Genomic DNA, 12,875 nt, shown 5'->3' on the forward strand with positions numbered 1-12,875 from the left:
TAAATAAAAACTTACAAAATATAGCTTGAAACCTGGGGTCTGTATGAAATGTGATCGTTCAAGTAGAACATCAAAAATACATTTCTATCACACGAACCGAAGAGTGCTTCCCTTCCTGCAGACTGCGCCCTGACTGTCCACAAGATAACATTAGTTACTGTGCCAACGATACGGTGCATAAAATAACAATGCTCTTAAATACAAAAAAACGACTTAAATAGGTAGAATACTGACTTTCAGCCATCAGCTGCACTTGAGCTAGAGACAAATTCCCTGTAGTGTTTACTCGTGTGTGTGTGTCCATGCCCATTGCTGAATGATACAGCCTCTGTGGTTTACTGATGTTGAAGTGAGGTAGATAATTGGTTTTCATCCTAGTACAAAGACAAATGTAAAGAAAAATATTAATATCACAAATACCCAACAAATTAAATAAGTTATGTTGCATTGCTTTCACCAGCAATACTACACTGACTACTCTGATAAAACTACTGCTGCTGCTACTACCACTACTTTTACTCATTCTACCACTACTTTAATAGTAATAAGTGCACGATCTTTGTATCTCTGTGTACCCTGTCTGCACCTCTGCCTATATAGCTGCATGTCTCGCTTGTCGTTCTATGAAGCAGTAACATTGGTTTTCTCAGACACGGGGAGAACAGGTTCGGTCGCGTTGTCGATCTGATTGAGCCCAGTCCTGTCGTCTGGTTCGGCTGCTCTGGTTGGCTGCTGTGCGGTTCCCTGAGCAGTGACAGGCCAGGGCATGGTGGGTGGTGGAGTGGTAATGTGCTGCGGAGAGTCTGTTTGGCTGAGAGAACAAGTGTTGCCAAAGCTTCTGCACAGCGCCCCCCAGTGCTGCTCGCACTGTCTGCGCAGCCGCCGGCCGACCCACGACCTGACCTCGTCTCCGCACTTCAACAGGAAATTCACCAGCTCCACATACGGTCTGGTAAGAAATGTACACACACACAACATTGTTCATGTGCTTGTTCAACTTTCAACATAAAGGTATGGCATATTCAGAGAAAACATGAAGCATGTGACTTAAACTTTCACTTTTTGCTCAGAAAAGGAAGATCCCTCCAAGCACGCCCACTCCGTCTGTGGCGGACGTTTTTTTTTAAAGGCAAGGAAGTTTAAAACTTAAAGCGCTGCAACTCTTGGTGCATTTGTTGTTGTTAAAGGCCTACGGTTAACATATGGGCTATGGCAATCTTTGTTTTGATACAGCGAAATAAATTATTATGCCAATTATTAGTACCATTGCATTCATGGCTATGACTGTGTACTAACCTCACGAAAATTGTAAGGCATTGCGATTACAAAAATTAATATGAATGTTTCAAAGAATAAATCAATTTAAACAAGATTGTAAAATTAAATATGTTCTCTCATAAAAACACAAAGTGCATATAAGTCAAGCGCATTTTAAATTTTTTGCTGTAGGACTGCAACATAATAGTGTTAAGGTTTTCGGTTTTTGGCCTTGGTTTCCTCATTTTCGGTTTTCGGTTTCAGCCAAGAATTTTCATTTCGGTGCACCCCTACATATTTCCATTGTGGATTGTTTCAGGTTTGATAAGCTCTCTTTTAATTGTGTCAGTTATGTTTCTAAAAATTTAATGTAACAATAACAGGTTTAACACTCCTGCTTTAAAGTAGCTTTCGATGTAATGAGAGATATTCAGTTTCCTGAAAAGTTTGAACCTCCTGTTTATTACTGTTAAACTGCAGGTCAGTGCTGCGTTTTGGAACAGCAAAGTACTGCATCTTTTACTAAGGATGCTTTCACTGATAGCTGTGATTAAAGCTTGCTGGTTATTTGTTAATGTGTGTGTGTCTCTCTCACCCCGGAGGAAACATCAAGTGGAACTGGACCAGGTTGCCCGTGGTGTCCATGTGGTCCCGTAGTGCCAGGCATAGCTGGTGTTTGGAGTAGCACTCTCTCTGGAGCGAGAACACCATCTCTTTTACCGCTGAGCACCGGCGGCTCACACAGCTGAAGCGCTGTCGAAGTCCCAGCGCCATGCACCGCAATGCATCCTTCACATATGACTTGCCCTAAGAAGAGGAGGAGGAGACAGGAGGAATCAGTGGGACGCTCCTGGTGGCTCGTTTAGCAAAGCTGCATGTTCTGAGCAATTACGATGCCAAATCTGTGTGTGTCAGCTTCCTCGTTTCTGCCCATTTTTATGTCTCTCCACTGTTCTTTTCAAGTTTATCTTGATTTAACACACATGTGCTGTATGTACTGTACTTTGAGAGAGTTATTGGTTGCTGTAATAAGTGCATTTTTTTCTTACAGTGAGCTAAATGGCAACTCACACACTGTAACTTAAAGTATCAGTAACGTTGCTATGGTGACTTGTAGTCTAATTTAAAAGATGTCTCCCAACCAATCAGTGATGAATACTAAGAAACTGCAATAATATTTGCATTTCAATAAATCTTATTATCTTGCATCATGTGGTTTGTTACTGTATGGAACTGTATTATATATCCAGTACACAGTTAGTCACAGATCCTTACTGAACATCATCCTCTGCCTGTTCATACTGCAGACATGTTAGACTGCCATCACTCTCTCATGCACTTCTATTCTAGTAAAAGAGACAAGCTGTTCCCTCTCTCATTTCAGTTCCCCTCTCAGTTTGTGGTGCAACTAGTGCCATGCATAACTATACACTGCTCTTTATACAACAAACATCCCTCACAAATGACTGTAATGAGTGACAGGATTAAATGAAGTAACATCATGGATCCAAATATGTCTTATCTCTGTGTGCAGTTGGTTGCTGCTGAACATGGTTTCATGCAATGTGAGCCAGTGCAAAAGAGGCTTTTTTTTTTGTTTTTTTTTTAAGTGTTTGAAATGAGGTCAGACTCTCGTGCTGCTTCCCACCTGTGAGTCGTAGCGCCCAGCGTTGTGCAGCAGAGTGAGACAGATGTGGTGCAGCCCTTGGATTTCACAGGAGTTGTTGTTGAAACACTGAAACGTCCCACAGCCGACATCCCCTGAACTCACCAGGCAACTCTGAATCTCCACTGAGAGAGACGGAAACAGAGAAACAGGAATCAGAGGAAAGTGTGTCTCCCAAATATGTTCTACTGTGCTATTATCTGCTGCACCTTTAAGAGGACACTATAAGCATTAGAATACCATCACACATCAGGATGACCTACAGTGCATCAGTTTAACAGAAAGAAAAGCTGAATGCCTGAGTTCAGTTTTTTTTTGTATTGTTTGATTTCATTCAAGTTTAACCTTTTAAAATACATCGCCATGGTTTTGGTCTGAACTGGACTAAATCCTCACACAGTCCTTGCCAAATTACACACTATTTGAAAGCCTTAAATCTCCCGATTCTATCTGTGTAAAGCATTTTAGGATCCCCATATCACTGCAACAGCTGTTGACACAGAACTAGTTCAGACTTAGGGCTATGGTCTCATACAAAAGGTACTACTGTACGGCTTTTATTCCCCTTTTTATGCAAAAAAAGAAAGAAAGGGTTACCTTTTTAAGGAGACCAGTGGTATCAAAAGGGTTGAAGAACAGTAACCTTTTTATTTTGGGTGCATTACTTAAGATAAAGAAATTACATATTTATTTATTTATCTTGTTTGTGCACAAAAGTGAGGGTGTCAGGTAAAAGGTTAAGCATTCTTGTTTCACAAGCTACTCTATAGTGGACAATAGGGTGTCCTCTCTGTGGAACTGCAGCATCAGTGATGGAAAACAAGGCTTTTTCTTTTAAATTTCAAATAAAAATATTGTTTTGCGAACAGAGAGAGATGGTCACTTTCCCTGAGTAGGCTACATGAGAATGATGACTTTTTGTTGGGGGGGGTCTTTAGTTCGTTTTAAGTTAATCTTTAACCAGTAAATGGACTACCATGCTATCATGCTATCATGCGTTGTTACTGCTGTTGATGTTGTGCAGCCTGCAGGTCAGCTCCGGGCCGGAGGTGCCGTTATGCACCGCCCCACTGGTACGGAGGGAATGTGCTGGGACAGTATCGAGCCGCCGGAGCTGCGCATTGAATTACAAGCCACCAACAGTGCAGGAGAGCAAGCAGAGAGGCGCGCTCTGCAGCCCGGCACGACCCGGCACGGCACGGACCGACGCACGACCGACCTATGATATATCTTAAACTGACAGGCTGCGCAGAATGTAAACCATCCAGGGGAAACATTATTTTAACGATGCAATAAAAAAACCCACGTATACAAGATACAAATAACAGCCTGCCACGAGGTGCCATAAGTTCACTGCACTTTTACTGCAGAGACACAAGAAACCTATTACTGTGCAACGACCAGTATTAATATATTAAAGCAGTCCATGGGTCATCATCAGGCCTACGGAACACTTATTACTCAGGTGATCTCCAGAGGGAACATCACAGGTCCACAGACCAAACATACAACAGGTCCATCAGTGTTAAAGCACTAGTTCTATTGGCGGCTACAAAGTAAAGACATAATCCGGTGCAAGTCCAAAAAAGCTCCACAAACAATTTGATAAAATGTAAAAAGGCCATATTTAAACACCAAAAAAACAAAAAAAAAAACAAAAAAAAAAAAACAACGCTCAATATCAAAAAGCATTTTGAGACACACGATGAGAAATCTCTCTGCAGATACTGCGATCGCTTGGGGACCATGCACATACTTTGTATTCAGTATTTTCTGACAATTAAATAACCAGCGGCCAATCGAAGCTCGGTATTTCTGGAGGACAAACATACTATCCGATCACCAGGGGCTCAGCTTAGCGACGTGGGTAAAAACTGTAAATGTGTGGATGCAGCGTGCTGCGCAGGTCGAACTCACCTGCGCTCTGCAGAGAGAGTCGTCTTTTGGCCTGGCTCACTTGTTTCTCCTGGACATCATGCGGGTCCACGGTCAGCACCTGTTGACAGGCCAGGAGCAGGAAAAACAGGAAAAACAAAGCGGACAAGTTCACCGGCATGTCTATGACCAGCTGAAGCTTCAGATCTTTGCTGTTTTTTTGTTTTGTTTTGTTTTTTGTTTTTTTTTTGTCTTGCTTGTTTGTTTTGGTTGGTGTTTGGTAGTGGCGACAGGAGTGTGGCCTTGCAGAGAGCCTTTCCACTATACAGCACGAGCGCGTCATGAAGGCTGATATATATAAAGCTGAACGGGAGGCGCGCGCTCACGACGATCTGAGTGAAGGGGGCTCGTGTCTCCACCAATCACGGCGCAGAACCGTGAACGCGCAGCAATCTGGAGGTAAAAGTTTATCATTGATGAGGGGGTAAAAAAAAAGAATAGCGACAACGACACAACGCTGTTTGATGTACTTGGACAAACTGGCTGATTGATGATTGGGCTTCGGTCTGATTCGGTTTTCCTAATTATTATTTATCCTGTAACTGACTGATGAATGGAGGAGAGAACTCGGGGACAGGCAGGAGGAGTGAAGGTCATGCTGAGAGAGAATTTGGCCAAGAAAATAAACTCCACATTCATAAACTCCCAGAAAGTAAAAATGTTCTTATAAGGTCTTCCTGTTCCTCTGGAGTCTGTGGGGGTACGTGAAGGTCAGCCACTCAAGACATCCACACTCAATTAACCCGCCAGCCAGCCAGCCAGCCCTCTGTGTGTGTGTGTGTGTGTGTGTGTTTGAGTGTTAGCAGCTGCTTCCTTGGCAGGGAGACGTGCAGTGAGGAACGTATCAGGAGCACCCAGACTGAAAGAGAGAGCAGGAGTATGTGAGGAGGGTCAGGTTTTCCAAATTGTTAGTGCACTACATTCCTGAAAACTGACTTTTTTTTCACATCATGTCTGACATACTTTCTATATAAATAAACCAGAGGTATTCTTATACAAAATATCACATACTGATGCTTTATAAATTAGTTGAACATTATTAAAAGGAAAAAAAAAAGTTGGGCTGCCAGGTTGTGCAAAATCCCTAAGTCTGGTTTAGCAATAACCAGTCAAAGAGTCTATACACAACAGTAATTTGCTAACAACAAAAATGCTGATGTTTAGCAGGTATAATGTTCACTACGTTAAAATTAGTTTTACATGTTATCATGCTAATGTTGGCGCTAAATACAAAGTACAGATCAGGTTGATGGGAATCTTGCTGGCATTTGGATGAATTAAAAATATTAACTTGATGATGCTGCCAGATGAAAAGTTAGGGGATCACCCAAGTTACAACAATTCATCCACTGGGCACCATGAATTTCGTGGATTTCCATCTAACGACTGTTGAGACATGTCACCCAGAACCACACCAAACGCCAGCCTCATGGTGGTGGCAAGAGGAAAAGCCAGAGGATCAGCAAAATCTTTAGGATCCATCCCCTGAGGACCATGTCCAACATCAGCCTTAAAACCAATTCATAACCTTCAGCTGGTCCTTTGAAACAGTGAGAACCCACCAAATGTCCTCACAAAGATAGCAATAAATGCCTGCACACACACACAGTCACAGAGAGATTATTGATTTATGTACGTACTCTAAAAGGTATAGTTTTCATGATGTCTCTCGACAATGTTGATGTATTTTTCTACTTAAAGAAAAAATATGATGGTGTAACTTTAGCATTAAGCACCAGATTGGGGGGGGGGGGGGGGTCTGTGTGTCACTATTTTGTCACTGTGTTTCCAAAAGTTGATTTATTCTCTAAATACAGCTTTTCAAGTGTTTGAGTCCAAGGTGAGTTAATGTTTGTGTTTTTCTTTTTCTTCACGATACGTTCAGATCTTGCAGCCTAGTTGTTGTCGTTGTATGTTTTGATTCATAACAGCCATGACCTCTGGCCCCTGACATCCGCAAAAGGACAGGTCACAGTCATGTGACACCATGACATCGGCATCTTCATGTGAGCCAAACAAATACCTCATACCTCTCACTCCTCTGCCTCCTTGGGTTTATCTGCCCCGCATCCAAGAGGCGTTCAGTGAACGTGGCCGAGAACAAGTGTGTGTTCTGCAGTGGGAGGTCAAGGTAGAAAGACAGGGTGTGTTTATGTGTGTGTCCCTACAGGGGCCCAGTTGGGGAAGACACACTCTAACAGGGGCTAGTGTTTGAATGTTTGGACATCGGTTGGAGGGCTTTTTTTCTTTTTCGCAATCTTTCCTGCTCATTCTCCGTCTCATCACGCTTCAAAACAACATCCCACAGCTTCCCTCACACAACCCCTGATGACCACCCACACAATGACCCTTCACCCCGACACCAAACACACACACACACACAAAAATACTCAAACAAACACATACTCACGTTGAAAATGGCACACTAATGCACATAGACACCCCTGTGCAAACAGTACGCATGCAGGACCCTCTTGTGCTCTTTGTCTCTTACATGATCATGTTGTAAACAACATCTCCCTCAGTGTGTGTGTGTGTACATATAGATCAAATTTACAAGTATCTGTTTTGTGATGATTGATCTGAGGTGGAAGCATTACCATAACCTTTGGGTTTATAAACTTTGTTGCCTTTTTGCCCTCGTGTGTTGAATTCACTATAGGTTGTAAGATGCGAAACTTGAGCACCTTCAGAGATGATGTTGCTGGTTTTAAGTGTCTGTTCACACAAACCTAGAAATTTACCTCCAGTGTAATGAAGGGAGGTGTAATTTCATTTGTGTGGAAAAATTACTTTTGAAAAACTCAACAGAATCTTTATTTTTTGTTTTCAGTAAAAGGTAGTTCCAATGAAAACAGTTCAAGGTGGAGTCCACAGATCATCCAGAGTTTCCTGGGCTTTCTTTTTGTAAAGACAAGCTGCTGCTGAGTTTTTCAAACACAACATTTTGTATGCTTTGAGATCCAATAGGTTCAGATTCGTTTAAACGGTTATAAAGCACTGTATTAATTGATATCTTATTGGGCAATAAAGGCAAGGATTTATAAATGTGTTAACAAATTACTTCATTAACTAATCGATATAAACTATTGAGTATTTCATTAATCAATCTTTAAATGGTCAAGGTTTACTGAACCCTTGACCATTTAATTTACAAATTAATATATTTATCCATATATTCAGTTTGTTCAGTGCAATTTTTACAGCATTTCTGATACAACACTTACCACTGTGACTTCGTGGAAGGATGACTGGGATGTCACACAGCTCCGACACACAACACACACAACACACACACACACACAGACAAAAAGAGTTAGATTTACAGACACACTAACACATATATTTGAGTTAATGTATAGATCAGTCTTCTGACAAAAACAAGTAGTTAAATCAATAAAATTGCGCAACATGTGCCAATACACACACACAAACACTCAAAACTGACTGAGGTTAAAGCCTGGATTTATCAAGCTTCCCTACAAACTGGTCGTTAGGGAGATTCTAAACAAAACTGGGCAAAGCACATTATCAGTGGCTTCTTTTTTTTTAAAAGATAACAAACTATATGATATTTATGATGCACATTTCATAAAAATGTTTAACAGGATGAATACAAGTAGTTGGACTGTACTTCCACCTTTCTGACATGACGTGAAGTTGTGACTTCTGGTTGTATACCTTATATAGTTCTGTCTCGGATATTCAGATAGGACATATATTTAAGAGGCTGTCACAGCAAAGTCATTTCAGAGAGTTAGGTTAAGAGGTCTGTCTCTAAAATAATAACCTTGGAGTGCTTTTTGGTGGATTTTGCCTATAAAATACCTAAATGAGAACAACTACCCCATCTTGTGGTACTGGTTTGTGATTACAAACTCTCCTCTCTTTTTACTGCAGCAAACACAGAACGTTATTGCCATCACTCAGATGAAATGATGGCTGTGTGTCTTATATCTTTTCACACACTTACCAACTATCCTACATACAGTAAACCAGAGTATCTTTACTGACAAAAGCCCAAAAGTACCAACAGATACAATAAAAAAGAAGACAGAGAGGAACATGGTGTCAACTGTGTTTAGTAAAGTAAATAGGATGCATGGTGAACATTACACACTAAATACAGGCACAAAAATGAAACTTGACAAGGTGTGAAGAAAAAAATTACGACCTTTAGAAACTGAAAACAACATATTTACATGCTTTTCTTTCAACAGTTCAATTCAAGATTTTCCAAGAGCCCGCAGACACCCTGTTTATATGTCATGAGTTAAAGTAAACTACAGGATCTTCTTTCTCGAATGCTACAAACTGAAAATCAAACAGCCACACTGACTTCACTCATTAGTCTGAATCGAAGTAGACAGAGCTTGAATTATTGTTAGCCAACATATTATTAGTGGAAAATGTCTATATACTGTATGTCTACATATACACAAACACCCTGAGTGAAAAAAATCTTAATTACACAATATACAACAAAATAAAAATCTTGTCTGGTATCACACATGAAAAATACATTACATGAAAAACAGTGCTCAAAAAAATTCAAAAGCAGTAAGCCAGGTTTGTGCCATGCATTGCAGTGACAGCACAACTTCTCCAGCTGTATCCTTATGCAGAACCTGACACTGAAAAATCTGAAAGCAGTAACACTCCTGACTCTAATCCTTTAATTAGGCATGGCAAGAAACACATCCTCACCCTCGTCTGATGCTGCACCTTTCAAAAAGCTAACATAGCCATACAACACTGTGCATAGACCAGCACATGCACCTGCAGCAAGAGAGAAAACACTTCTTTCTTTACAGTATTTCTAAACTGATCTTAGACTGTACTTCAGTCTTTAAACAGACCTCAGGGGGTTTTGGGGCCAGAGGCAGATGGGGCCTCCTGTGGTTCTGTCTGTTCAGATGTGGCAGAGTTAGAGCTTATGGCGTTCTCCTCCTTCCTGTCCCCTGACAGGAAATCATGGATGGCAGTTTCTATGTGTGGCCGGAAAGTGTGGTTCATTTTGGGATCCACGACCTGCGTGATGATCCTGTCCACACCAGACTCCAACATACCGGATCTAAGAAACACAACACACAGAAGAGTTATATCTAAGAAAAAGAAGAAAAAAGTGGTGACGGGCTCAAGATACAGGAGTAGAAAAAGTACTAAAATACTGAGTAGAACCACTGTGCTTTGGTTTAACAATTACTCTAATCAACAGTTAGATATGGTCACCATTAAGAGGGAACTCCACCAACTTTACACAAGAAGATTGGTACTAAGTGGAGACTAAATCACAACCTGTGAAAAGAGTTGTACAATGACAAAGTTTCTCCACCAAAGGTGGCACAGATTCCCACTTACATGATATGTAAGCATTCATGTCATCATAACAGTTGTATGATAGGAGAGTAGCTCGTGTGAAGGTTGAAAACACAGTGAGTTGACAATATAACACTATATAAATCAAATTTGGGTTTAATTACCTTGAACATAAGACTGGCAAACCTGAGGCCATATTTTTAAGGTTCTAATCAGGTACACTGGAGCAGCTGACTGGATATCAGTTTCATATGTCATGGCAAATCTGTGCTATAAAATCATAACTGTAGACTACTCTGTGGACTAACAAATAAAGGCAGCCTTTCTCTAAATATATTCAAAAATCATAAAGTAGCAGCATATTTAATGTATGTACGACTTCACACTGTGCACAGGATGTGTAAGTAACACTCACTGAACAACACTTTGCCTCAGTCCATTCCTCATCTGGTTCTTGTTGATGGACGGGTTCCAGTCTTGTGCGCTCAGGTGCGATGTGACAAAGTTGTCAACCTTCTGTCGCAGGTTCTGGTAGGCAGGCTGGCAGCAATGACAGTGACAGCAATGTGAACTCAGGCAGTCGACTGTGTGAAAAAGTTTAGAAAACCTTGGGCAAATTACATATTTGGTTGATTTTTGGAGTGAAAAGCAGTAAATACAAATAGATCTTAAAAATGAAAAAACGGCCTTTATAGAAATGTTAATGTACTGTTTACTTATTATTTCATGCATTAAAAAAAGAAAACAGCAATAACTGGGTTTCAGTTACGTGATCATGATGACGCACGTAGGCGGAGCGATTTCACATGGAGGGCAGGAAGTTACATGTCAAAGGCAATGGAGGAAATATTAGCAGAGAGTCCGTATTGTACGGGTTTAGATCCCGTGTCGAGACGGAGATACACACAGTTAATCAAACAATATGTTGGACGTGACCCGTACATCATGAAGATGAGCGAGTTTTCAACGGACGTTAAAGATTTGCCGACAATCGAGACAGTTGAGATCACCAATTATCTTGTACTTCAGACCTCTTATTATACGAAACCACAAATGAAAGCCTACAAAAGCTATTGCTAGCTGCTAGCTATACATAACCAGTATACGAATAAACACTCATCCTGGCGAAGACCAAACGATAATCGTCTTGGAGCCGTTTGGTAACAAGGTTGTGGACCCACCCGCTCACAAGCCTGGAGGCTTTTGTAGGCCTGTGGGCATATAATTTTGTGAGTGAGTGAGCGGGTGGGTCCACAACCTTGTTACAAAACGGCTCCAAGACGATTATCGTTTGGTCTTCGCCAGGATGTATACTGGTTATGTATAGCTAGCAGCTAGCAATAGCGGCTATAATGTCAACAAACACATCTTACAGGGATACAAGCGGGTTTATTTGTCAATTACATAGAAATACTAATGTACGACATGACAGCGTCCAAGTCCATATTAGACTACCGGCAACTTAATAATTATTACTATGTAAATGAGCATTAAGCGACAAGCTAATGCTATAAACACAGCCACAAAAACCAAGTTAGCTAGCTAACATTACTTTGACGAAGTGGTCACTGCAGACACGGGCATTAGCAGACTGCTCCTCCCGACCGCAGACGTCGGTTTAAGATCCACCTTTTACGGCGTTGTTTTTTTTCTTTTTCTCTATTGGAGCGATTTGAGCACCGGTAAACTACACAAAACACGCAGTTTTCCACACGGTAGATTCTCTGTGTGTCAGTCAGCTAACGGCTGAAACACTTCCTGCCTCCATCTGAATTTGGCGCGGTCGCGCTGCTGCGTCGTGACGTCACGTGAAACCCACCTATTGCGGCATGTGGAAAAGCTTGGGCAGTCACTCCTTGGTAACGCCCCCTTTATCAGACATCACAGCTTACAAACACTTTTAGCAGCTGGTCAAGAGTCTTTCTGTTCTTGGTTTGGGAGTTTTCATCCACTTCTCCTGCAGATCACTTTCAAGTTCTGAGATATTTCGGGGTTTTCTCTGCACTGACTGACAGGGGCGCCCTAATACGTGCACGTCACATTACTGTTCTTTGTGCTATTTGTTAAGTTCATTAAATTACAAGGGATAATACATTAACATCTGAAAGGCTCATTTTGTTGTCTGTGTGTAGCAGGGTTGTGTTTACATTTTTTCACTTTTCACAAAAAACAACAACAAAATATGTAAATGCATCTGGGGTGGCGCAGCTTTAACATACAAGTGTACTACAGTAAAAGCGCACGCTAACAAAATACACTGTGGCTTACATGGAGGATTTAATGTAGCAACAACAAAAAAACACAGCTTAATGTGCCCCAATTAAATTAACAGCGGGTTAACTGCTAAACGCCGATTAGAAGCTGGGTCGACACTGGCAAACATTAGCATGGAGTCTGCCCAAAGTTAGCTGCCTACCTTCGTGTCAACGTCGGCTAGACAGTCTCGACGGAACTCATCAAAAAGCCCCCGGTTTTTGAGATGCTCCACAATCATAGCGATCAGCTGCGGGTCTCCCGGAGGAAGGTGAGCCGGACTCACGTTAGCGTTCCCGGTACTCTCCGCCATACCAAATCTAAGATCTTCTACTTACCAGTTAGCTATGTGCACAAGCTAGGTTGGCTAGCGACGGTCTCGGCGCTTTAAAGAGATGCGCTCGATTCGTTCTTCTCTCTGAAAAATTGCGGGCGGAGTAATCTT

General features: G+C 41.5%; 1 protein-coding gene across 1 annotated transcript; it reads right to left on the reverse strand.

Annotated features, from left to right (window-relative positions):
• Positions 1–12,807, reverse strand: LOC121191034. The gene is made up of 11 exons (XM_041052086.1): positions 12,594–12,807; positions 10,593–10,717; positions 9,722–9,932; positions 7,459–7,545; positions 6,882–6,971; positions 6,216–6,343; positions 5,686–5,717; positions 4,841–5,119; positions 2,906–3,048; positions 1,853–2,064; positions 1–949 (listed from the first exon to the last, which is right to left on the reverse strand). The coding sequence occupies exons 1-11, from the start codon at positions 12,741–12,743 to the stop codon at positions 622–624; spliced, it is 1,785 nt and encodes a 594-aa protein (XP_040908020.1). The 5' UTR covers positions 12,744–12,807; the 3' UTR covers positions 1–621.
• Positions 12,808–12,875: the final 68 nt, after the last annotated feature.

The sequence above is a fragment of the Toxotes jaculatrix genome, chromosome 12 (assembly GCF_017976425.1).
Source record: "Toxotes jaculatrix isolate fToxJac2 chromosome 12, fToxJac2.pri, whole genome shotgun sequence".
Lineage (NCBI taxonomy): Eukaryota > Metazoa > Chordata > Actinopteri > Toxotidae > Toxotes > Toxotes jaculatrix.

Coding starts and splice junctions, on each gene's coding strand:
- LOC121191034 (XM_041052086.1), bottom strand. CDS start 12,743: ATGGCGGAGAGTACCGGGAACGCTAACGTGAGTCCGGCTCACCTTCCT. Junction 10,718..12,593: donor TAGCCGACGTTGACACGAAG/GTAGGCAGCTAA, acceptor CATTGCTGCCAG/CCTGCCTACCAGAACCTGCG. Junction 5,718..6,215: donor GGAAATCCACGAAATTCATG/GTGCCCAGTGGA, acceptor TCTCTCTTTCAG/TCTGGGTGCTCCTGATACGT.